General features: G+C 48.3%; 1 protein-coding gene across 3 annotated transcripts in view; it reads left to right on the top strand.

Moving 5' to 3' along the window:
• CALCOCO1 (calcium binding and coiled-coil domain 1) overlaps window positions 1-22,064 on the top strand; it is a 33,920-nt gene extending 11,856 nt beyond the window's left edge. For 2 of the 3 annotated variants that reach the window (XM_035100293.2, XM_035100302.2), the window contains exons 3-15: window positions 1,726-1,831; window positions 2,949-3,148; window positions 4,243-4,401; window positions 5,728-5,876; window positions 6,117-6,207; window positions 7,444-7,599; window positions 9,269-9,523; window positions 10,939-11,064; window positions 12,315-12,410; window positions 14,526-14,637; window positions 16,123-16,337; window positions 17,280-17,386; window positions 18,264-22,064. In XM_035100293.2, the coding sequence (XP_034956184.2) occupies window positions 1,726-1,831; window positions 2,949-3,148; window positions 4,243-4,401; window positions 5,728-5,876; window positions 6,117-6,207; window positions 7,444-7,599; window positions 9,269-9,523; window positions 10,939-11,064; window positions 12,315-12,410; window positions 14,526-14,637; window positions 16,123-16,337; window positions 17,280-17,386; window positions 18,264-18,465 (1,974 nt within the window). In that variant the 3' untranslated portion in view covers window positions 18,466-22,064. Of the gene's footprint in view, window positions 1-1,725; window positions 1,832-2,948; window positions 3,149-4,242; window positions 4,402-5,727; window positions 5,877-6,116; window positions 6,208-7,443; window positions 7,600-9,268; window positions 9,524-10,938; window positions 11,065-12,314; window positions 12,411-14,525; window positions 14,638-16,122; window positions 16,338-17,279; window positions 17,391-18,263 lie in introns of those variants that run through there. The other variant, XM_035100318.2, reaches the window with a different exon arrangement.
• The last annotated feature ends 3,877 nt before the right edge of the window (window positions 22,065-25,941 follow it).

The following is a 25,941-nucleotide window of genomic DNA, read 5'->3' as shown; positions in this document are numbered from 1 at the left end:
AACAAGCCTGCTCGATGAACTAGCCTGATAAGCTGTAATTGACCCAAGGTCACCCAGTGAGCTTTAGGGCCAAGTAAGGATTCGAACCCTGGCTTCCCGGATCCTCGCTCCAAGAGGGCCTTGATTGCACTGTTGACGCGCACAATTGCCAACTCTGGTCTGCACAAAGAGCAGAATGAGATGGGAGAGTCCTGAAGGTGGAGAGTGGGCTATACCACTTCAGACTGCCAGCGAGGGGTTTTCTCATTTTCGTGCGTTTTATTTTTTTAGGGAGTTTTGTAAATAGAAAGCCAACACAGTAGGAGGTTTATGTTCTCGTTCTCCCACTTGGAGCCTGCTGTTACAGGATGTTCTATATACAGGGGAGCATTGAAAATGTCCTTTCTTCCCTTCCACCCTGCTGCATGTCTAAGACCCAACGTCCATCCAGTGTGGTCCTTGGGGGAAGGGGGAAGGAGGAGAGAGAGAGACAAGGAGGAACACACAGTCCCTTTGTGCAGCACAGTGGAGGGCTGTTTATGCAGGAGCAGGCTGGGGGTTTCCTTTTCTGTCCCGCTCTCATTAGAAATGGAAAATCAGGGACCCAAGTCAGCGTTCAGGGAGGCTTTTAATGTTTAATAGATTACTGTGTTTTATTTATCTGTTGGAAGCAGCCCAGAGTGGCTGGGGAAACCTAGCCAGATGGGCGGGGTATAAATAATAAATTATTATTATTATTATTATTATTATTATTATTATTATTATTATTAGTGTGCTTCCTTCCTTCCTGCCCCCAACAGTACTGGAGAAATGACTCCCCAACCCAAAGTGAATTGGGGGGTGGGCAGGGAAAGCCTGGGTTTGCTTTGAGACTCAGGACTTGAGAAATTCCTCGTCTATCCTGGAGGTGCCAAACAATTGTTGTTTGGTCTTGTTGCTGGTGGTGTTAAAGGGGAAATGTAGCTGCAGTTGTCACCGAGACAGTTTAGAATGAGGCAGAAGATTCACAGAAGGTTAGAGCCGAGAGGGACCTCTGAGCTCATCTGCTCTGCTGTATCCAAAGAACCCCTGGCTCCTACCTCGTTTTGAGGATGGCGAGGGGCAGAGCCGGCTCTACGGCCAGGCTGGGTGGCGCAGGGCGCCCTGGTGCTCCGCCGCGCAGCAAGCCCGGCCACCCGTCGCGCAGCAGCACCCTCGGCAACCGCGCTGCGCGCTGAGCCCGGCCACCTGCCCGCCCATCGCGCTGGAAAACGGGGCGGCGGAGGGATCCGTTGCACCAGGGCGCCAGGGCGCCAAAGGTGCTTAAGATGGCCCTGGGGAGGGGCAAAGTGTAGCCCAAGCCAGATTCAAAAGCGAATGAGTCTGTACTATTCCCTGAATCTCTTGTGTGTCCCTCATCCTGTATATAATATGCTGATCTAAGCAACACGCCCTAGGGCATGGGTCGGCAAACTAAGGCCCCGGGGGCCAGATCCGGCCGAATTGCCTTCTCAATGCGGCCCGCGGATGGTCTGGGAATCAGCATGTTTTTACATGAGTAGAATGTGTCCTTTTATTTAAAATGCACCTCTGGGTTATTTGTGGGGCATCGGAATTCATTCATTATTATTTTTTCAAAATATAGTCCGCCGTCTGCCCCCACAAGGTCTGAGGGACAGTGGACCGGCCCCCTGCTGAAAAAGTTTGCTGACCCCTGGGCTAGGGGCATGGGCTATACTCATGCTCTCTTCCTATTCCCTTTCCCAGGTGGAGTCCTCTTCAGTGCGTGATTATTATACCTTTGTGTGGTGCACAGTTCCAGATGGAGGAGCTTCTGCAGGAGCCCTGCTTCACTGTAACGTTCAGTTCCAAGGTGGGTGGTGTGAGGCCCGATGATCCGCAGCAGATTACGCATGGCTGGAGATGCCAAAGCAATACTTAAATTGCCCTTTTCTAACCAAGGTGGCGCTGTGGTTAAACCACTGAGCCTAGGGCTTGCTGATCAGAAGGTTGGCGGTTCGAATCCCTGTGACGGGGTGAGCTCCCGTTGCTTGGTCCCAGCTCCTGCCAACCTAGCAGTTCGAAAGCACGTCAAAATGCAAGTAGATAAATAGGAACCGCTACAGCGGGAAGGTAAACGGCGTTTCCATGTGCTGCTCTGGTTTGCCAGAAGCGGCTTTGTCATGCTGGCCACATGACCTGGAAGCTATACGCCGGCTCCCTCGGCCAATAATGCGAGATGAGCGCGCAACCCCAGAGTCGGTCACGACTGGACCTAATGGTCAGGGGTCCCTTTACCTAACCAAGGCAGAAAGGTGATTCAGGAATCGTAGAAGGGGCGACCACGGGGCTCTGTGCATTTGGTTTGAGCAACGTTTTCGACTTGTCCTTTGCTTTCAAAACCCATACATAAGTTCAAAAGCACGCACATACGTGGATGGGAGTCAACGAATGAATTCCATCAGTGGAAACCCTCCGCAAGAACTGCAGCTTGCCCAAGGGGGCTTCCCCCCATATCTCCCCTGTCCCCTGAAATTGACTCTTGGAGGAATTGGGAGAACCCCTGGAATAGCATATGGGGGTGGAGAGGTGGGATTATTCCATCTGGCAAGCCGAAATATTTGCTCTGACAAAATGATTGCCTTAGCGTGATGTTGAATTCCTCCCATACTAGGCTGTGCCTTTTTGAAAAAAAATTCTCTCCATAGCCATTCGCTCAACTGCTGTGATATCACATAATGCTCGTGAGTGCTACCACTATTATTTTTTGCTGCTACTGTCACACAACTGTTAAGTTTATATAAAGCCTCTCTATAAAATAAATTCAGAGCAGCTTTGAATGAATGCAGTGTTCACGAAATTGAAACGAGAGGGAGCCAGCCAACCTCAAGAGCCTCATTCCTTTCCTTGGCTGCAGTGTCAACCATTTTGCTTTCTTCAGACTGTTACGTACACAGATCAGTGAACAAGCCAATGTGTTGTGTTTACAGCCAGCTACCTGCCCAAGCCAGGCCCCCAGCAGTACCAGTTCCGCTATGTGGATCGCCGTGGGGAGGTGCGTGGTCAAAGCTCCCCTTTCCAGTTCAGCGAGCCGCGGCCCATGGATGAGCTCGTCACTCTGGAGGAGGCGAGCGATGACGGCGGGGGCACCGACATGTTGCTGGTGGTTCCCAAGGCCGCCCTGCTAGAGGTAACGTACTCCAAGCAACACCCTGAATTTCAGAAGCCCCCTGACTGTTCAGCCTGGTGGTTAATTTGCCCCAAAATGCCCATCTTCTATAGCCCTTGGTTGTGCGGTTCAATGCTGATGGGAGCTGGGAGTCCAGTAAAATCCACACAGGTTTCCCAACCGTGAAATATGGATTCCTAGAACAATGACTTGGCCTTGAAAGCAACATGGTACTTTGAATTCTCGCATCTTTGAATTCTCCCTGTGGAAGCAGTCTTCCTGTAGATGGAAAGCTAATTTTTTTAGTAAAAAACTACGCTAATCTTCTTCTCTGTGATTTCCATATTCCAGCAGTGGTGTATGTGTCTTTTAATAAATTTAGAGCACTCACATACCTGCTTCTTCAAGTCTTATTTTTCCCCATTTCATTTCACTTTCAATTTGTATACCGCTTTTCTAAATTGCTATATTCAAGGCTGTTTACAAGCTCTGGAAACAACAAAACAGACAGCAAAGATCACACACCTAGCAACAACCTGATCTGATACAAAAAAAAAGCCATGATAAAAACATAGCTTCAAAATAAACAGCTTGTATCAAATAAAAGCAATATGCAATAGTCCATTAGAATGTAATCGCAAACAGTAAAATTAAATATCGGCAAATAACAATTAAGCAGTTTACACTGAACCATTACAATAAACTATAGTCACTAAAAACAAATCGCAATGCATAAAATACCACAAAACCATACAAAAGAATCAAATTGAGGAACAAAGGGCACACAACTTATAAAATTTTTATTTTTTAAATATCCCTGAGCTGCTCTCTTCCCAGCTGCTTCTGCTGTCCTCAAAGTCATGGTCTAGGAAAGGCTCCAGGGCAAGGCAGGTGGGAAAAGGCCTTGCCTGACAACCAGCACAAAGTTTCTCTCCGCTCATCAGTTAACAGCCCAGAGGTGCTCTGTCATGCTGTTTCTTCTGAACCATCTCTCAATTCCAGCCCTGTGTGATAGCAACATAGGGGCAGTGACTTTAAGGTAGCTGCTTAAGCAAGCAAACATGTTCACTGGCCTCCAATGAAGCCTCGCTGCTGTCTCTCCTTATCCTTCACAGACGCAGTTGGAAGAGAGCCGGCAGGAGCAAGGAGCCCTGCTGCAGGAGTCGTGCCGCCTGAAGGATGAGGTTCAAGAGCTGAGAAGCCGTGTGGCGGAGCTGGAAGCAGTCCTGGGCACGCTTCGTGATGAACACACCAAGCTGGCTGCGCAGTACAAGGCAAGAGAGGAAGCCCAGGGATCTGGGAATTCTCAATATCTCCAGGTTCCCAAAGCTACTCGGGGACAGAGGGGAATTGTGCCCTGTTCTCCTGCCCTGAGGTTCATTTCAGGGCAAGTCAAGGAACCTTCAGCTGAAATTTGCAAAGTTTTCAGCAGGGTCTGCCTGTCCTAGCCCCTTTGTTAGACACGGGCGATTCCTTCATTCCTTCATTCATTTAAGATGTATGCACTACCCTTCAAGCACTTTGTCACGGCGGCTAAACATTAAAATGTTTTAAATGCCATGAAGTACCTAATACCCAAAATAAAAGCATCTGATCTGTAAAATAGCACCAAACTAGGCCAAGTGAAATGAATCAACAGAAGTTCTAACGCCTGAAAAAATTGAAAAAGTTATTTGCTTTAAAGACATCCGAGTAGTTGTTGCTCTTCAGATAGCTGGGGCAGTGGCGTAGCGGGAGGCGGGGCCAGGGACTGTTGCCCAGGTGCAAAATGGGGGGGAGGGCGCACACCACAAATTCCAAAAGAAAAACAAACCACTTTGAGGGGTTTATTTAGCAACCAAGTGGTGTAAAAATATGATGATGATGATGATGATGATGATGATGATGATGATGATGATGATGATGATGGCTGCCTCAGCTGTCCCCTCCCCAGCTTCCCTCTCCCTGCTGGGAAGACCCTTCCCCACCACCATGACCACCACTGCCCCAGCCTTGACAGGAACCGCGGGTTAGTAGGTGCAATACTGGCCCTGCCCCGGGACCCAGCAACCCACGCTATGCCACTGATATGATAGATTACAATAGTCTTTTTTAAAAAAAAATAGAAGCTGCCCATCTAGCTCCACCCTGATCCATTCATCTGACCCATTCATCTTGGGCATCACTGTCAAGCTAGCTCCTGATTCTTTTTCTTCCCATCCAATCAGGGATTCAGAGTGGACGGAATGGTGTCACAATGCCACCTAGCCAGACACCACCTAGCCAATTACCTTTAGTTGTATAGTGATGTTACTGTAGGCAAGAAATAGCAAAGAAGAGTAGCAGCAAACTAAATAAATGAGCAAATAAAGAAATGGAAGTGTGCTGAGAAGCCACCGAAAAGGGAAGTGTAGATTTCAGGGTGTAGAAAGGAAGTAAAAAGATTTTACATGATAGTCACCTTGTGCTCAGATACTACCCATGCCCGTAGGCTGTGCTTCCTTCCTTGGAACTACCAGGTTTTCTGCCACACACACCTTATCAGAAATATTGTGTTATGTTTCAAGCACCCACCCAATGCCGTGAATGTTGCTCACTCCTCCATCTCCCCACGCCACCAGGAATTATCGAATTCTTTTGCGGAAGTATCCGAGCAGAGAGATACACTAAGCCTCCAAGAAGCTGAGCATGTGGCCCGAATCCGAGAGCTGGAGGGTGACATCCAGGCCATGGGTGAGAAGATGCTGCAAAGAGAGACGGAGCTAGACAGGTGAGGGTCATGGCTCAATGTCTGGTGCCATGTGGCCTAGTTGCCACGGCACCATGTTACTCCCTAAGCTTACCTGCCCACCATCATAGTTGGTGGCCTCCACTATGGCTTACAAACTGAGCTGAGTCCATCAGAGGGTGCTCATTGTTTTTTTCAGCCTGGTTCATACTCTGGCCCACAAACTGAGTAGGTCCACTGCTTCTCACCCCCACCCTCTCCTTTCTCCTTTTGGACCCCCAGAATGAAAGATACTGTCAAGTCTCTGCTGCGTGAACAGGAGCAGATTCACAACCAGCTCAAAGAGGAGAATGCGGAGAAGGAGCAGTACCAGGTGAGTGCTAAATCTCAGGCTTGTGGGCCAAATGCGGCCCCGGGGCCTCTCTGCCTGGCCCTCAGAACTCTCTCCAGGCCACGCCCCTCCCTGGCCCTTGAGTGTTTCTGCCTGGCTAGAATGCATCCTTGCTTCCCTGGATAGAGGACAGAGCGAGGTGTGATAGTGTGTGTAGAAGCTAGCCTACTACACCAAGGTAAAATTTATGTCAGTTGTTCTTTGCCTCTGGACTTGCCCACTAGGGCTGGGCGATATATCGAGATAATCGTCCAAAACCGATTTGAACTCCATATTGATATATTGGTTTCATAGTTTTTTGACCCGGCAATATATCGCGAATCAGGATCTGTGTTAGGGCTGATCAATATATCATCCAAAACTGGTCCTTGTAATGATATTGGTTTCATAATTTTTGACCTGGCAATATATTGTGAATCGTGATGTTTGTGTGTACTATGCCAAAATCACAATGGGGAGCCCATGCCTCTACATAGCTCCATCTTTATTTCAGACATTGTAATATATCAGTACAGTGGTACCTCGGTTTATGAACACAATTGGTTCCGGAAGTCTGTTCATAAACTGAAACTTTCATAAAGTGAAGCGAACTTTACCATTGAAAGTAATGGAAAGTGGATTAATCTGTTCCAGACGGTCCGCGGAGTACTCAACGTGAAGCGTACTTAACCCGAAGCATGGGTGTAATTGGTTCCAGAAGTCTGTTCATAAACTGAAGCGTTCATAAACTGAAGCAAACTTTCCCATTGAAAGTAATGGAAAGTGAATTAATCCATTCCAGATGGGTCCGCAGCGTTCGTAAACCGAAAATTCGTAAACCGAGGTCCCACTGTATATCATGATGTTTAGTTGGTGATATATCCCAAAGTTGAAAACCAGCTCCATCCTTTTTTCAGACATTGTTAAAAATCAGCATATTGCGATGTTTAACAAAGTTGGAAACCAGATATCACCCAGCTCTACTGTTCGCGTCTACATAGCTCCATGCTTATTTTAGCCAACATGATATATTGGTATGTTTAGCTGGTGATAAATCACAGTGTTGAAAACTAGATCTCACCAAGCCCTACTGCCGTTGGGATGTGGCCCCCAAAAGGCTTCCCAGAAGGGAATGAGGTCCTTGAGTAGACCAAATCGGAGAGTAGGAAATTCGAGTCAATGGAAGGGCAAGTATCGCAGCACAAACATTGTGACTACGACCTCCTTTGTCCTCCTCAGGTAAAGCTGCAGGCCTCAGAAGAGGAGAGTCGCAGCCTGGCCTCTGATCTGCAGGAAGCGAAGACCCTCCATGGGGAGAAGGTCTCACAGACTCTGGGGCTGCAGGAGGACATCAGCAAATTGCAGCAGAAGCTGACGGCTGCTAATCGCCGCACCGTAAGTGCCGGACAGCAGAATATGCTGAACCTCAGCAAGGCACTCTGTCTCCAAGGCAGTAGTGTGGTGGTTACAGTGTTGGGCTTGGGAGACCAGGGTTCAAATCTCCACTCAGTCATGAAGCTAAGCTGGGTGACCTTGGGCCAGTGACCTATCTCGCTGGGTTGTCGTGAGGATAAAATGGAGCCCAGATAGACTCCTGGTCCACCATAAACTCTTGCTCTGCCACACCTCCTAGAGGAGAGGAGGTTTTGATTCTTGTCTCTGGGAAAGAAGACAGGTGGGTAGTCTTGCGTTTGAAAGAGTTGTGTGTCAGTGAGGAATGAGAGAGAGATTAGGGTGGGACGCGGGCGGAGCTGTGGTCTAAACCACGGAACCTTTTGGACTTGCTGATCGGAAGGTCGGCGGTTCGAATCCCCGCGACGGGGTGAGCTCCCGTTGCTCGGTCCTGGCTCCTGCCAACCTAGCAGTTCGAAACCACATCAAAGTGCAAGTAGATAAATAGGTACCGCTACAAAGGGAAAGTAAATGGCGTTCCCATGCGCTGCTTGGTTCGCCAGAAGCGGCTTTCTCATGCTGGCCACATGACCCGGAAAAACTGTCTGTGGACAAACGCCGGCTCCCTCAGGGAGTAAAGCGAGATGAGCACTGCAACCCCAGAGTCGTTCGCCACTGGACTTAACTGTCAGGGGTCCTTTACCTTTTTTTTTTAGACAGCATGGTACCCTCCAGATATTCTTGGAGTCCAGCTCCCATCATCCCTGACCATTGCCCATGCTGGCTGGGGGCTGATGGGAGTTGGAGCCCAATAACACCTGGAGGGATAGCATATTGGCTCTCCCTGGATTAGATTGTATATTGATTAGCGCCACTGGTGGTTGCAAGGGGTTTGGGCCACTTGTTGTTGTACCACAGTTCCCACAAGGCCTTGCTGCAGGCAAGACATCCCATAATAGGGTGTGGCTGAAATTTTGCTGCAAAGAGATAAAATTTCTGACAGTTTTTTAAATTTCTCATGCTGCTCCTGAATTATTGGGAGAACGTCGATCCTTCCCTAGAGAATGTTTCGCAAAATGGCCTCCGTAATCTCACCATATATTCTGGCAGCAACTGTGTTTTTATAATCATTCAGTGTTATTTTAATAGTGTTGAAGGAAGCAATAAGCTTGGCCCCTACTCCTTCCAGTCCTCCTCTCTTTGCCCACTTCACCCACCAATGGAAACCAACTGTAAACAGTTCCATTCAACATGAAGTGAGTCCAACTTTGTCAGAAGAGAAGATTCATGGAAAGCCTATTGGAGAACTTCACCTCCCCTCTCCGTCAAGGACATTAGGCAAAATCCACAAACCCACACATCAGTTTCACTGTTCATATTGGATCCTAAGAATCTGTGTTATATTGAACCACAGCATTGGTCTATCTAGCTCAGTACTGTCTACACTGACTGTCAGCAGCTCTTCAGGGTTTGAGATGGGATATGATCCATGCCCTTCCTGGAGATTGAATCTGGGACCTTCTGCTTGCAGAGCGGATACTGTTCCACTGAGCTGCCACCCTTCCCAAAAGTAGCACAGAGAATTCTGGAAGGTCATATGGGCTCATCCTTACCCACGCATCCCTTTGTTGCCTCCCTTGCCCCATCCATGCCCCATCCTGTCTCTTCTCAGGTGCAGATGGAGTCTGTGTGTGAACAGCTGCGCTCCACGCAGGACCTTCTGGCTGCCAGCCAGCAGAAAGTGGCTCTCTTGGGGGAAGAGTTGGCCAGCGTCGCCTCCATCCGGGACCGCACCATCTCCGATCTGCACAAGAGCCGCCTGGAGGCAGCCGAGATCAACATCAAGCTTGCTGACATGACTCTCAAGTGGAAAGAGGGCAAAGGCCAGTGGTGGAAGGAGAAGGCCACACTGCTGCAGAACATGGAGGTTTGTTGGACCCATCCCAGGGTTCTCCAATCGTGCTTAGTAGCTGATGGTAAACCCTCATTGTTTCACTTGCAGTAGCAGGGGGCAGGGCAATGGCACCACCATCACTTTGACTTCCTGGGAGGGAGGCGAGGGAGGATGAAGGTCAGCGCAGTGCAAACTCGCCTTTGGGAGTTCTGAGTTGGTTCCCCAGTGCATCTGCACCATGTTGACATCTCCCTTTTCCATCTCAGTAAGTTGCAGCGATGCTGGTGATCAGGGGTGCTGCGTCCCATTTTGCCACCTGAGGCAAAGAGAGGAGGGGTACCACTCCCTGCTGCCGCTACCTCACCACTGCTGAAGCTTTTCTTACCTGGGTTGCGCGGTGGCACCTGCAAAGCAGCAGTGACCACGGCAGGTTCCAGTGAGATCTCGCAGAGTGCATGAGATTTCGGCGAGAGCCTCAGCCTGCCCCTTGCCCAGGGATGGGAGCTCAGGGAAGCACCCTCGGCCCAACAGCTGCTTCCTGCTTCAAGCCCACATTCAGCATTGTCTTCTGTTTTTAGTGGGGAAGGGGTAAAGCGCCATGGATGAAGTGGAACATAGCATACACAGATTCAATCATAGAATCATAGAATTGGAAGGGGCCCCAGGGGTCATCTAGTCCAATACCCTGCAATGCAGGCATCTCACCTAAAGCATCCATGACAGGTGGCCATCCAACCTCTGCTTTAAACCCCCCAAGGAAGGAGAGTCCACAACCTCCCAAGCTGTTCCACTGTCGAACAGCTCTTACTGTCAGAAGGCTTTTCCTGGTGTTCAGTCAGAATCTGCTTTCTTGTAACTTGAAGCCATTGGTTTGAGTCCTACCCTCCAGAGCAGGAGAAAACAAGCTTATTCCCTCTTCCATGTGACAGCCCTTGAGATATTTGAAGATGGGAGTCAGTCATTCTTCGTACAGGGGTTCTGATAGCAAGCCCAATGTTCAGGGTGGAGGTAGGGAATCCGGAAACTCGGTGTCCTGTGTTTTCAAACATGAAATATTCCCCCAAGTAACTTCTTCCCTATAAGGTATACGGAGATGTGAATAAACATTTCCAGGTATGCTGCACTAGACAATCTGATTTGCAAACTAAAGCTACGTTTTAAATGCAGGGAATGAATGGGAGGGACATTCTGTCATCTCTAGTTTTACTTGTAGAAATCATGTTTTTGAATTTGACTTCTGAACTGTGTGTTTTAAATGCCGGCACGATTTCACATTTTCCATTCCACCTGCCCCCTTTCCCCTCCAATCTGTGGATTCCATCCACCCCCCAAAATGATTCCAAAGCTGATGCTGATTAGTTTGCTGCATTGGGGGAAGGGTATGGGGTGGGGAGGAGTCCCATCCAGCCCCTCCCCACCCATTCAATGCAACCCTGTGATGTCGGCAGGCAGAGAAAGACAAGATCCTGAAGCTGAGCGCCGAAGTGCTGCGCTTGGAGAAGAGCCTGCAAGAAGAGCGGGCACAGCGCCAAGTGTTGCGTTTGGAGTTGGCACAGGAACGTGACTCCAGTCTGGTAAATTGGGGCCCTGAGGGAGTTGGGGGGGGTTCTCCATTGCCATGGGTGGGAGAAAAATAACAATCCCTTTGAGTTCTTATGGTTTCATTATACTGCACGCAACACCCTCCAATAATAATAATAATAATAATAATAATAATAATAATAATAATAATATATTATTTTTACCCTGCCCATCTGGCCGGGTTCCCTCACCCACTCTGGGCGGCTTCCAACAAAACATTAAAATACAGAAATCCATCAAACATTAAAAGCTTCCCTAAACAGGGCTGCCTTTAGATGCCTTCTAAAGGTCTGGTAATTGTTGTTCTCTTTGACCTCCGGTGGGAGGGCATTCCACAGGGTGGGTGCCACTACCAAGAAGGCCCTCTACCTGGTTCCCTGTAACTTGGCTTCTCGTAGCGAGGGAACTGCCAGAAGGCCCTCAGCGCTGGACCTCAGTGTCCAGGCAGAACAATGGGGGTGGAGACGCTCCTTCAGGTATACTGGACCGAGGCCGTTTAGGGCTTTAAAGGTCAACACCAACACTTTGAATTGTGCCCGGAAACGTACTGGGAGCCAATGTAGGTCTTTCAGGACCAGTGTTATGTGGTCTCGGCGGGCGCTCCCAGTCACCAGTCTAGCTGCCGCATTCTGGATTAGTTGTAGTTTCCGGGTCACCTTCCAAGGTAGCCCCACGTAGAGCGCATTGCAGTAGTCCAAGGAACTACTTGCCCTTGTTTATTATTGGCATCACCAAGTCAGGTCCATTAATTTCAGTGTGTCTACTCTGAGTTAAAGTTGGTTCAATACAACACAGTGTCCTTGTACTCTTTTGGGAAGCTTTTCTTGCCTTCCCCTTTAGGGGGTTTTGAATTTATTTTTATTTTTTTTATTGTACTTGGGGTCCACCCCAATTGTACAAGCCTTGGGGTCCCCATCACCCAAGTTTGCTGGCGCCTCCCTCTTGTGCTTGTGCGTGGATGCTGTCATTTTGGCTCCAGAGGGATTGGCACTCACTCCCAAACATTTGAAATAGAAGAAAGATGGTCAGATCCCAACAGGAGGAACGTAGCAGCAGGTATTTAGGGAGGATTTGTTGGAGAGGGGTGAGGTCTGGCTCATAGTTGAAACCAACTGAAGCCTTAGGGGTATGGAGGACTCTGCAGATTGGATATTTGGCTCCACAGCTAGTTCCTTGATGCCCTGCATCACATCCATTGCCTTCATATTCTGGAATGTGCAAACTCTCACTTTTGCCCCATCAGGTGCAAGTCTCTGAGAGCCGCCGGGAGCTACGGGAGCTACGAGCTGCACTGCAGGTTGCCCAGAAGGAGAAAGAGCAGCTCCAGGCCGAGAAGCAGGTTGGTGAGAGGCCATATCGGCAGAGGCGTAGCAAGGGGGGAGCGTGAGCGGCGCCAGTGGCACCCCGCTACGTGGTGCGCATGCGCAGCATCTCTACGTAGCAACGCATGTGTCGTACGTAGCGACTGTTCGGTTTCTGATAATTGGTTCTCATGGGAAACTTACAGATTCTTGCTTCACACAATTAACTCAAGGCAGTGTCAATTTACTCTTGGCAGAAAGCCAAGGTCTGCCTGGCCTGGCAACAACTCTCTCATTGGTTAATGACCAGCACTGAACTCTGTTATCCAGGAATGCTAGCACAGTTGTTTCTTGTGGGTGTTAGGAGTAGGAGTGCTGCGTATGGTTGGAGAGAGAGAGAGTAAGGATTTATTTTGCTTTGCTTTGTATGCAGAAACTCTGCTGGTTTTATTTTCTTTTAATAAATCCTGTAAATAGTTATTCTGCGTCTAGCCGACTAATCATTTCCACCTCAACTAGCTTCTGCGCTGTGCAGGAAAACTCTGCTACGTTTGGGCTAAAGCCACTAGAGCTATGCCTGACACTTCAAAATTCTTCAAAAAATGTGTGTTACGTAGCAATGCCCCACCCCGGGTGCGCATCATGTTTGCCGCTCCGGGTGCCCGAGCGGCTTCCTACGCCACTGCGTATCGGAAAGCTTACAGAAGAGGTCCAAAGGGGAAGATCATCCAGAAAGCACGAGCTTGAGAAAGAGGGGAAAGGTACGGCATTGTGGCCCCATCTGCGCGAGGGTTTACGCTTGCACAGGAGGACTCCCTGCCCTCGCACACCCCCTAAATCTGTTCTAGGGGTTCCCCTTGCAGTCCCTTTGGGGGAGGGCATGAGATGAGTGTGCAGGGAAGAGAGGGGAAAGTCCCATTGTGTAAGTGGAAATGCTTGCGCTGACGGGTCACATTCGCTGGATGCTGCCCACAGCCCATGGCTAGAACTTGAACACAGAACTTGATTTGGGGACACGTCCACCACATGTGGAATAAGCTTCCTTCGTTTTGTTTACATCTCCAACACATACTGCTGTTATTTTTGTTTATTTTTGCTAATTTGGATGAAAAGAACGGCAATATTTGTTGGAGATGTAAACAAAATGAAGGAACCTTATTCCACATGTGGTGGACATGTCCCCAAATAATTTGTTGGGACATGATCTAAAAGGATGCTAAAACACACATTTTTAAAGAAACCTGAAGCTTTCCTATTAGGCATTCCAACGATAAGCACCCCAAATGAAAATAAAAGAGTGTTTCTTTACGCGACGACAGCGGCCAGAATGCTAATAGCAAAATACTGAAACAGTGAGTTAATACCAACAGAAGACGACTGGCAATTAAAGTTATGCGGGTACCTCAAACTAGCCAAAATGACAGAATTAATAAGAGGTCACTCAGGTGACAAGGTAAAAAAGGAATGGGATTGCTTTAAAAACTATCTGACAAAATATGGTTCCAAAAACAATACTTAGTTGTGCTTAGATTAATTTCACAGATATAATAGGGAAAACTGATTTCAATACACAAATACAAAATATTTTTCACTTAAGAGAAGTAATGAAGCCACAGAGAGATAGAGGGAAGTCAACTAATATAGCAGGGATTCAAACTAGTTTTCTGGAACAGAAAGAAAGTGACTGGAAAGATAGAATTAAAAGAAGGATTAAAAATGTATTTCTTTCTGAGAACCTGGTGTATAGAATATTCAAATTAGTGTTTGTATCCTTTGAACAATTTTGTGTTCTTGACTAATTCTTTTTCGTTTTTTATTATTTATCGATTTTCTTTCACCCCCTCATTTTTGTTTTTTGTTTTTGTTTTTATTTTATTTTTATATATTTTTCTTTTCTTCTGTATTTTTTTTCTTTTTCTTTTTGGCTATCTGGATGTAATGCTTAATTTATGTTTTCTCAGTAATTTTTAAAAAATGCAATAAAGATAATAATAATAATAATAATAATAATAATAATAATAATATAACTTGAACACAGAATGTGGGAGGTGTATGGGGAGGGTCTTTAACAGGAGGTGGGTGGAGTGACTCCTCCTACCGGCTTTCTTTCTGGAAGTTGTTGCTGATCTTTTTCTAAATTCCCTGCCCCTCAGGAGCTGCTGGTATACATACGGCGCCTTGAAGAGCGTCTGGAGAAAGTGGCCGACGAGAAATGGAGTGAATCTATTATCTGCGATGAAGAGGAAGCAGCACCAGAGACTCCTGGTCAGTCTCTTCCCCCACCCCCCACCTCGTTTTGCATGCCCATTTATATGTACCAATCCCCATCTCCACTCAGTGTCGTGGCAAAAAAATGTATTTCATTTTCTTTTTACAACTTGAAAAACTAGAAACCCAAACATCTATTAGCTCAGAATTTGCAAGTGCCAAATCACCGCCACCCTCCCCAAAATATCTCAAGGGCCCAAGTAGGGGCCCCAGACTCTAAACTTTTCTTCTAATTTTTTTTAAGTAAATCTTTAGGCCTCCTAGAAAGGAAGAAGAACATATGAATACCCTTCTAAGCAATTCCTATGAAATGAATAAGGTTGGCTGCTCCCGCCTATCGGTATATTTAGCCAATAGTGAAGTCACAGCTATTGATTGATGAGTAAGTTGTTTGGCCACCAGCCAGTAGGAATCTCTAGGGTCCTAAAGAGCTGGTGTGGGGGCCCCCCAAAAAAATAATGCACTTTTGCTGCTTCTCTCTTATTCTTAAGGAAGAAATTCAACAAGTTAGCCTTTGCTCATATGGAAGTGCAATTACGAAAAAAGCTTCTCTCTCTAATTTTGTGTTGTGCGTTGCCCGTGGCAACCATGTTGTATTATGCAACAGCCCCGCCCCCATAGCAGCCATTTTGTGACCAGTGCCCCCAGCTGCTCAGAATTCAAAATGTGCCCCCTGGTCCAAAAAGGTTGGGTGACCCCTACCCTCAAGCAGGCGTCCCCAAACTCGGCCCTCCAGATGTTTGGGGCCTACAACTCCCATCATCCCTAGCTAACAGGACCAGTGGTCAGGGATGATGGGAATTGTAGACTCAAAACATCTGGAGGGCCAAGTTTGGGGATGCCTGCCCTAAAGGTTTTCCTGAGGGCCAGCATTTAATCTTTTGGCATCTAAGCAACCCAGCACCTGAGATTTTTCCACCTGTGCCTGAAGTGGCCTGGTCTAATTTTGCATCCTAAAATGAATTATTTGGGAGAGGCGAATTTGCTTCTGGAGCCACAACCTGGCAGCAATTGCACCATTGTTCTCTAGGGAGATTAACTCTGACACACATGCACACCCCATACCTGCCAAGTCCCTGCCTGAGAAATAAGGGACTGGACCGGAAGTAGCAGACCGGAAGTAGCGCTGCCGCCATTTTGGAACAGGGCGGAGCATGCTCAGAAGCGACTTTTGATGCTGCTCTGCCCTGTTCCAAAATGGCCGCCACGCCAGAAGTCGCGCTGCAGCCATTTTGGAACTGGGCAGAGCAGCATCAAAAGACGCTTCTGAGCATGCTCCGCCCAGTTCCAAAATGGCTGCCACGCCAGAATAAACCAGGGAAAAACAAAAAAAACCATTTTTTCAGCTGGGAACAGCTGGAAAAACGGAGGTTTCCCGGGGAATACGGGAGACTTGGCAGCTATGGCACACCCTATGGGCATCGCTTTCTCCCTTGACCATGTGTTTTTGTTCTCCCGCCCTTTCTCCTACACACCTCCCAGGCTCCCTGGACTCGCCGCTGTCCGACTCTGAGGATGAGTGTCCCGAGGACATGCGCCTGCCTGCGCAGCTCGGGTCCTACAGTTTGTGTGACAACCGGGCAGCTACTACCACTCCGCCTTGTGCCCGGGGACCCGCTCACACCGTGGTGATCAGCCAGCCGGCACCCATTGCCAATCAGATCAAGCAGCCACCCGAGGATTCCAGTTCCGACTCGGTGAGGCCCTGCGAGGCAAAGAAGGGTGCAAGTCATGGATCTGGCCAAACTTTCATGAACCTAGGAACTGAAGAATTTCCTTGCTGGTTGTGGCCAAAACTGCATCTAGCTAGTGTGTTGTGTTAATCCGTGGCCAGTCAGATGCACCTGGGAGGCTCTCAAGCAGGGCATGTTAGAGAATGCAGAAGTTCCCATCTTAGCTAGCGCAAGTGGAACCTGAAATAAACGGTTTCAGTGCAGACTGCACTTGTTCGCTGCCAGCCAGCAAGCCCTGCCCTTTGCCACAACACTCCATTCCATCCCTCCTCCTACGGTACTTGGTTTTCCTCCCCACTAGGGCTGGGGGCGGTATATCGATATATCATCCCCAAACTGGTTTGAAGTCCATATCCGTGCTTAGGGAAGTTTTTAATCTTTAATGCTGTATTGTGGTTTTAATATTTGATTGGGAGCCGCCCAGAGTGGCTGGGGAAGCCCAGCCAAATGGGCGGGGTATAAAGAAATTATTTATTTATTTATTTATTTATTTATTTATTTGTATCGCCCAACTCTACTCCCCCCCGCCCCACCCCCAAATAGTCAGTCACCACTCTTTAGCCACTGAGCATGCTCAGTCCTCAGGGTTCTGTTTTATGAGAGGTGGGCAAAGGGGTATTTAACCTCCCTGGTTTTTTTCTGTTTTCTAACTATATTTTTGTAATGCTGCAAACTTCAGCGTGGCCCCTTGCCCATGGACCAGCCTGCTTATATACCTCCCTTTTATGTGTGGCTGGTGGCTTCTCATTTGCTCACATACTCAAGAGAGAACCCTGCCAACCTAGGCGTGCCATCATCTGTTTCCCCCCAGGGATGGGCAAAGGATGTTGGGGGGCTGAGCTTGCATGGGGTTGGCAGAAGCCGAGCCTGCTGGTACCGCTTCTTACTTTTTCATTCTGCATTTAGGAGGCTGAGGACGAGAAGGCGGTGCTGATGGCTGCTGCCCAGAGCGGTGGCGAAGAAACCAACCTGCTCCTTCCTGAGCTGGGCAGCGGCTTCTATGAAGTGGCCAGGTAACGGCAGCTAGGATGCTCCAGAGTCTTATTTTGACTACAGTTCCCCCTTTTCAGAGAGAGGGCTGTACACCAGTGGTGCAGGACCTGTGGCTCTGCAGGTGCTATGGAGCTCCAGTTCAGGGATGTTGGTAGATGTAATCTGAACAACATCTGGAGATCCACAGGAATCATGCAACTTGTCTGCTATCGCAACAAGCTAAAAGACTCTTCACCATAGCTGCCAAGTCTCCCGTATTCCCCGGGAAACCCCCGTTTTTCCAGCTGTCTCCAGCCGAAAAAACGGATTTTTTTGTTTTTCCCCGGTTTATTCTGGCGCGGCGGCCATTTTGGAACTGGGCAGAGCATGCTCAGAAGCGACTTTTGATGCTGCTTTGCCCAGTTCCAAAATGGCTGCAGCGCGACTTCTGGTGTGGCGGCCATTTTGGAACAGGGCACAGCAGCATCAAAAGTCGCTTCTGAGCATGCTCCGCCCAGTTCCAAAGTAGCGGCAGTGCTACTTCCGGTCTGCTACTTTTGGTCCAGTCCCTTATTTCTCAGGCCGGAACTTGGCAGGTATGCTCTTCACTCTACCATGGGTTTGCATGGCGTAGTCCAGGGTTTCCCAAACTTGTGCCTCCAGCTGTTTTTGGACTACAACTCCCATCATCCCTAGCTAGCAGGACTAGCGGTCAGGGGTGGTGGGAATTGTACTCCAAAAACTGATGGAGGCCTAAGTTTGGGAAACCCTGGTGTAGCCCCATGCCAAGGTAACCACCACCGCCACTCCAATCCCAGCCAGGACAGCATTTTGCCAGATTTCCAATTACACGACGTAGCACTTCTTTCACCAGCCCATTTTGCACTGTTTCCTCTTTCTTCCTCCCTCTGTTTGCAGTGGCCTGACAGGGCGTCAAATGTCGGAGCCGGGGGCTTGCGGCATGGGGGTCTCTCCCTTAGACCTGCCCTCGCCGGCCCATTGGAAGGAGTGCCCCATCTGCCACGAGCGCTTCCCACCCGAGAGCGACAAGGAAACGTTGGATACACATGTTGACGGGCACTTCTTTTTCAGCACCCATGACCCCTTCACCTTTGAGTAACCGTTTCTCCCCTCCCCCAAACCCCCTTCCTCCCAACCACCCCCATGCCCCTTCTGTTTTCCCCTCTCTCTCTTCCATGGGATCCAGGCTGGGTATATCTTCCCTTCCTTCTCCCTTCGATAGTGAGATTGCTACGAGGAAGGGTGGCTTCAGCTGCTAGGTGGTAGCAAGGGGGTACCACTTTCCTGGGACGCCCTCTCCATGGTCAGAGTTGACTTGCATTAGGAGGAGCAAAGTTAGTTATGTACACACACACACACACTAAGCCAAACTGAGTGTCAGTGGCTGAGAGCTCAGAAGTTAAGAGCGTGCCTTCCTGGCACACAGGGTGGGCACATGTGCGCGGGGGGGGGGGGGGAACGTACCAGCCTCGCCGCCAACGCAACGCCAGCCCCAATGATCCCAGCCTTGCAGAGCGGCTCAGGGAGGGTGGCATGAGAAAGTCACAATAGCCAAGCACCTCTTGATCCCAGGCTCACCTTCGCTTTGCAAAGCCGGGGTCAAAGGGCACGTCGCTGTTGTGCCCTTCTCATGCCGCCCTGCCGGTGTGGGCTGGAGGGGCAGCGTGAGGAGGACGCAGCAGGGCGTGCAAGCGCCCTTTGGCGCATGCCCGTTGTGTCCTCCTGACGCCCTGCCAACCCTCTGCTGTGTTGTGAGGCTGGGATTTGGGATCAGACCTGCAGAGCAGCGCACGGGGCTGGCAGGGGCGGTGTGAGGAGCAAACTGCGCCCTCGAAAAAACCGCACCCAGGGCAACAGCCCCCCCTTGCTACACCTCTGCCCATGAGACCTTGTTTACACACAGTCAGTTATCCAGTGATGGCAAGCGAGTTTGAAAAAGGGGGCGTCAATCCCTGGTAAACTCAGAGGGCTCTTGACTCTCCTGTCGCTCATCCTGGCGAAACAGTAACAAACGGGTAGTTAACGTGGCATTGTCCATTGGACTCCAACTCCCATCAGCCCCAGCCAGCCTGGCCCAGTGATGAGGGGCGATGGGAATTACAGCAACAGTGATAGCTGGAAGGCACCCATTGGCTGCCTTGCAAACGGCTGTCACCCTTTGGTGGGCGGAGCTCTCCGTTCAGCGAAGGGTTACTGTAACCTCAGCAAAAGGGTGTTGCCACAGTGTCCTGTGATTCTTTGTTTGTGCAAAATGGGTTGCTTGGTTTTTTTAAACCACAGAATACTCCTAAAATGATAAGCACGCCCTCATACTGTTGGGCAGCTCGCACATGAAACGCCCTTTCCCAGAGGTGGCGCTATCATCCTCACATCCTTATGCAGTTGTAGCCTGGGGGACAAAAGAGTCACTGGGACGCGGTGGCATTTCAGTATTCCACTCTGAGCACCAGAACGTCAAAAGTTCACGCAATATTGCATGGTGACACACGCACATGTGTGGGTTTCTCACTCAAAGTCCGTTTGCTCCAGCGGTTGGCCCTGGTAGCGTAGGGTCAAGTTGTTCAGGAAAACCCAAAACACATTTTAAGAATTATTGAACTGCTAACCCCTATAGGCCTCATGGGCAACATGGCTGCAATCCCTGCACTTGATAAGCTTAGAACCGGCTTTGGCCGTGAGTTTGAAGCATACTGTAGACACGGTGATTCATAACACACCCACTAGTACGCATAACATCCACCCACCTTAAGACCCTTGATGGGGTCTGGACCTGTAACCATCCTTCCCACACACTTGAGAACTCAGTCAGAGGCCCTCTTGGGGAGTCCACACCCTAGGTACGTGAGCTGTGTGTCCCCAGGGAAGGGAGTCTCCTCTGTAGTGGCTTCATGCCTTTGGAACTCCCTCCCACTAGAACTGTGGCATGCCACAGGGTTTTCAGAACCTGCTTTGCATTGGCCAGCCTTCCCCGAGTAATGTTGCCCCTTTTGTCGGATTGAAGCTGGAATGTTGCAGAGGTTTTGAATGTGCTTTATCTTTTTTGTTTTGTTTTTGTAACACTGGTTATATAAATATATCTATATAGTTGCAGTTATTTTCTTTCTTCTAAGCCCACGGTAGACGTGCTTGACATAGGATAATTTTTAAATAAATAAAGAGGGAGAGGGAAGGGTATATATCTTAGCAGGGAGAGGGGCTCTGGGACAAAGCAAATGAGCAGGACCACACACACACACACACACACACACACACACACACTGAATAGCATCCCAGGCTACGGGTTGAATGATTTGAGTGCTCTCCTCCCATAGAATGCCCCCTACGTGTACAACATTTACATGTCAGGAATATAGGAAGCCATCTTAAACAGTATGTCCATTGGTCCATCTAGCTCAGTACTGGCTGCACTGACTAGCAGCAGCTCCTCCAGGGTTCAGGCAGGGTCTTCCCCGATACCAAGGAATGAACTGAACCTGGGATTTTATGAATAGAAAGCAAGATGTCCTACGACTCAGCTATAGCCCTTCCCAAAAGTAGCTGGACCCAACTCCACAAGGCCACAGGAAGCTGCCTTTTGCTAAGTTGTCGGACAATTGGTCCATCTCACTCAGAAATGTCTACTCTGACCGGCAGGTTTCAGACAGGCATTCCCTTCCCCCACATACACACACCATTCCTAGAGAACCTAGGACTGAACCTTCTACATAAAGAGTGGATGGTCCACGGCTGAGTTACAGCTAGTGTTTCCCCACTCTTCCCCGCAGTCTGAAAAGGGCCAGCCCAGCCACAGATGCCTAACTTCACCTAACTTTTAATTCTTGAGTGTGCGTGAGCAGAAAGCAAACGGATGGATGCAAATGAATGGATGTGTGTATTTATCGTTCTAGCTATAGCCCATACTCCAGCAATACCCAAAAGATTTTATTGCTTGCATTTATATGGTATATGGCATTGTGTGTGTGTGTGTTGTTTTGTTTTAAATAACAACTAATGCAACCAGGGTAGTAGACACATAAATTAGAATAAAGCAGAGAAAGGCTTCTAATAAAAACCTTCTGTATGCCTCAACACCGCCAGGGAAAGAAATTATATAAATTCCAGGCAGTTCCCCTCCCACTTTAAACATGATCAATATATTTCCTAAATGTAGCTGCTGCCTTTGCATAAGTAGCTAAACACTAAGGTTATTTATTCCATGATAGTTCAAGCTCAGAAAATAGTCCAGGAATATTATTTAAACTTTTGGGGGGAAACAGGAGCTCTAGAGTGATGCGGGGTAAAAGCCGTTCTTTTCTTAGCAAGGAATAAAAAGTAGAGAAGTTCACCCACAAGGAATATTTTTGAATTAAAGATGAATCCGCATGGTGTTGATCAGGGTGGTGATCTGCGCGCGCACCCCCCCCCCCCGCCCCATAATAAATTGGGCAAATTATGCACATTTGCAGTGAAGTAATTCTGCATCCACAATAAAGAACAGCAAATCTTTGGATTTCAGAAGCAAAGGCCAGATTGGGCTACTGCAAGAAAGACAGAGCCACAACTAATTTATTGTAGGGTGCAGTAATAAGAGCTAAAAACATGGGCAGCAAAGAAATTAAGGAAGCTGCATTTTGTAGGGTGCAGAATTAGAACTGGGGACTAGGCATCTTAGTCCTGATTATCAGGGTTGTGTGTCCTACTCAGACATTCTCTCCCCCCCCACCCCCACCCCAAAAAAAACAAATTAGGCCAAAGTATGAATATCTTTGCACCATTGGCACAAATTCTTCTTCCAGAATAATGGATAGCAAATGGGGTTAAATTTCAGAAGAGAAGCAAGAAAAGGTGTGTGTGAGAGAGGCAGAGAGAGGCCAGTAGCACCTTAAATGATAGGCTGATTTACTGAAGCATGCATTTTAATAGGGAAGAGGGGCCAGGTCATCAGAAACAGTACCAAACCACTGTAGGATCTTTTCAAGAGAATGAGAAGGGCAGAGAAGAGCGTGGAGACTGATACCAGGTGATGCCTGCGGCAGAGGTGTGTTAGTCAAGAGTAGCCACAGAGGAGAGTTGTGGAGGGAGAAAGGCATACCTGGGCAGCCAGAATCGTATTCATCAGCCTATCTTTGCCATCCTAAGTGCTTGAAACGAGGAGAGCTTTTGGCTTTTTCTGAGCTGGGAACCATTGATGTGCAGAATACACACGGAATGGCTGTGATGAACGCCCTTTTAACATGGAGGAAACCCAGTTTCTTTTTTTAAAAAAAGTTTGGCATGTTTGGGCTATTGTGCAACAGGGAGGTAATGATCATGAGGTGTGTGTGTGTGTGTGCTAGTTAAGGAATAGTAGTCTGCCCCCCCCCCAACCTGACCACCTTGTCGTCTCCCAGCCTGGTTCCCATTGTTGGGCAGTTGTCTGACAGCCAATCTACATGTGTGGCCCGCCTGTACCATTTAAACTGCAGGAGGGGAATTATACATTTGAACTTCCTGCTCACTGAAAGCTACCGTGGCAGGGAGAACGGTTCAGTTTGAGCCTTCCCCGCTTTCCGCTAGTTTCTGTAGTTTGCGGGGAGCATTTTGAACACTTCAGCAGTCTGAAGTGATATCTTACAGCAGCGTTTCCCAAACTTGGGCTCTGGCTGTTTTTGGACTACACTTCCCATCATCCCTTACCACTGGTCCTGCTAGCTAGGGGTGATGGGAGTTGTAGTCCAAAAACAGTTGGAGACTCAAGTTTGGGAAACGGGGCCTTAGAGGGACAGCTGCACGCTCCGATTCCCTGATGGATCATCACGTGGTGGTTGATGATAGCAGATTTACACCTTGGAATTGTACTCGATGAGAACTGCCAGAAACAGAGAAGGGATGAATGAAGAGGTGACCCTCCTCCCCCAGTCATAATTCCTTAAGTAGACTTGGTTCCCCGCCCTTTTTCCTTCCTGTTTTTGTTGTTTTTAAGCAGCCCTTTCTCAATGCTGCCCCGCCACTGCCTCTCCAAACTACCTTACTGGCTGCTGCTGCTACTACTGCTACTGCATGTATCTATCTCCCTTCCAGTACATTTGCACCCCTTGCTGGGGTCCCATTGTGTTTGATTTATTAGTTTCCCTCCCTTTTGATCCCTCCCCTGCCCCATCCCTGTACATATACCCTCAGGCTTTCCCCCTGTTAGTTGAGCTTTGCATTGGCTTTCTGCTAAATTTTGGTTGCAAATCCTTCATTTTATTCTGCCTGTTCTTCTTGGCATCTCTGCCAGGCCCTGGGAAGAAGGATGCAAGGCTTGTATGCAGCTGGAGAGAAAGGTCGCATCTGTGCCACACATTTAAAGCACTCATATGCCACCTCCCCCCCCCCCAAAAAAATGCTGGGAACTGTAGTGCTGACCTCGCAGAACTACAATTCCCAGATCCCTTAAACTACAGTTCCCAGGATTCCCCATGAAAGTCGTGTAAGAGGGCTTTAAATGCAAGGTGTGGACGTGACCAGAGATGGCGACTCTCTAGCGACTGTGCCTTTTGGGGAGGCTGTGACGCCTCTGTTCACTTGCGCGGGAACCTTTTGATTGTGTGACGCATTTGTGGCTGTGAGCTCTTCTCAACCTGCTTCTTTCCCACCCAGTGGTTTGTTTGTTTTTTACTGAATTATAATAGTCAATGGCAAAAAGTTCAAAGCAATAACCCTCTTTCCCTTCCCCCCCCCCAACATCTTGACATACCCCCAAGTCTATGTATAGGGTGTACATATATATATTTATATTTATATTTATATGACATGTTGCAGCTATTCTAATAAAATACAGCCTCTCTAGACCTGCCTATCTTGTCTGTTGAATATTGTGATTCCTGGGGGAACACACACACACAAACAAACAGAAAACACAATGTTCCTTGGCCCCTCTCTCTGTCATCAGTCCTGCCCAGCTTGCTTCCAGCGCCCGGGAAGGACATCATTCATGGATGCCAGAAGGCCACAAGTTTGCTGAGTGGGAAAAGCAAATATTGATGGCGAGGGGGGTGCGGTCACACAGGACATTCACTGCCTTATAAACCCTTTGGATCATTCACAGCTAACCATCAGTTCAGTAATGAGAAGACAAGTAATGGTGGGCAAGTCTGCTTAAACATTTCTCACTGAAAAGGTGTAAAAATCACTGTTGTTGTTGTTTGTTGTTCATTGCTAAGGACAGGTTTAAGATGCTCACTAGCAAAGGTGGTAAATGGATTTCCTTTGCCATCTCTGGCCAAGTGTGTCATTTCATCACAGAATCAATCACTCAATCAACATTCATTGGCATACAGAGAAAACAGGAATATGTGGGTCGAAACATAAAATTGGCATCTCGTCGCAGAATCAGAATTGTTGACTTGGAAGGAACCTCAAGGGCCATCTAATCCAACTCCTTACAGCACAGCAATTGCAGCTAAAGAACCCCTGGCACATGGCCATCCAGCCTCTGCTTAAAAACCTCTGATGAAGAAGTGTCCACCACCTTCCATGGGAGTCAACATCAGCACCTTTCTTGTCATTTGAATCCCTCAGCTCCAGAACAATGCAGAGACAGTGAGTTCCTCAGTCTTAAATAGGAGGTTGGGCAGGAAAGCCAACTCGATTAGTTTGCCGGCAGTGTCCTTTTCAGAGGCAACTTCTGCTCTGCCTGTTCACTCGGATTACCAGGTCCCTTATTGACTGCAGATTCCGCCACCCAGCCCAAACCCAAGCCAGGAAAACCAGCATCCCCTGGAAGGAGGGGAGCGGTGCTCTCCTTGTTCCACCACTAGAGCAGATAACGACAAAATCAATTTTTATCACCCTTGGCTTTTATGGACCCTTTAAAATATAACAGCAAATCATTGAGGAATTCATTATTCTCTCCCCACCGCCGCCGCCACCTTCTTTCTCTCCCAGTGTGTGTACATCTCGGGTTGTCTGTGTGCGTAATTTTATTTAATTAGAAATGTAAAATACAAAAGACCTGCGGGCAGGTGAAGATGGACAGGCGGAGTGGTGCTGAGTGATGGCTCAACGAGGCCGGATTTACGGCCGTACGGATGGAGGCTTTGCCCTTGTATAGCCAATAGTAATGGAGTGTTGCAATCCAAGTCTTAAGCGCAATGGGTGACCTGGGATCTATAGATCATTAATACAACCTGACTCGCGGCTGCTGCAATTATCCGGGGTGAATAAGATGGAAACGCAGCAGAGCGGGGAGGGGCAGCCGGCTTAAAAGAGGCCAGGGGCTGAGCAGCGGAGGGTTCTCAGAGGGTGATGGAAATGGCTTAGTGATGCAAAGAGGGAGGTGGGGAAGTAAGGAACAAGTGGATGCAAAAAGAAAAAAGAAGTTGGTGTCAGATTTTTTTTTAATTATTATTATTTTAATCCCCATAAATGTCTCAGCTGTATCTGCAAACAAGTCCATGGGGGAAGCCTCACCACATCTCATTTTCCATCTGTCCATTTTATTATGTTCTGCATTAGAAGCATAGGAGCTGGTATGTTGAAATCTAAAAGCCAGCATTCCTGCTCAGGTGTTGATGGTAACCGATGATTCTACACTGCAAGGCTGCAGCAGCTGCCCTTCTGGAGAGAGGTGGGT

Source organism: Zootoca vivipara, chromosome 2 (genome assembly GCF_963506605.1).
Source record: "Zootoca vivipara chromosome 2, rZooViv1.1, whole genome shotgun sequence".
Classification (NCBI taxonomy): Eukaryota; Metazoa; Chordata; class Lepidosauria; order Squamata; family Lacertidae; genus Zootoca; species Zootoca vivipara.
This window is presented reverse-complemented; position numbering and strand designations above follow the sequence as displayed.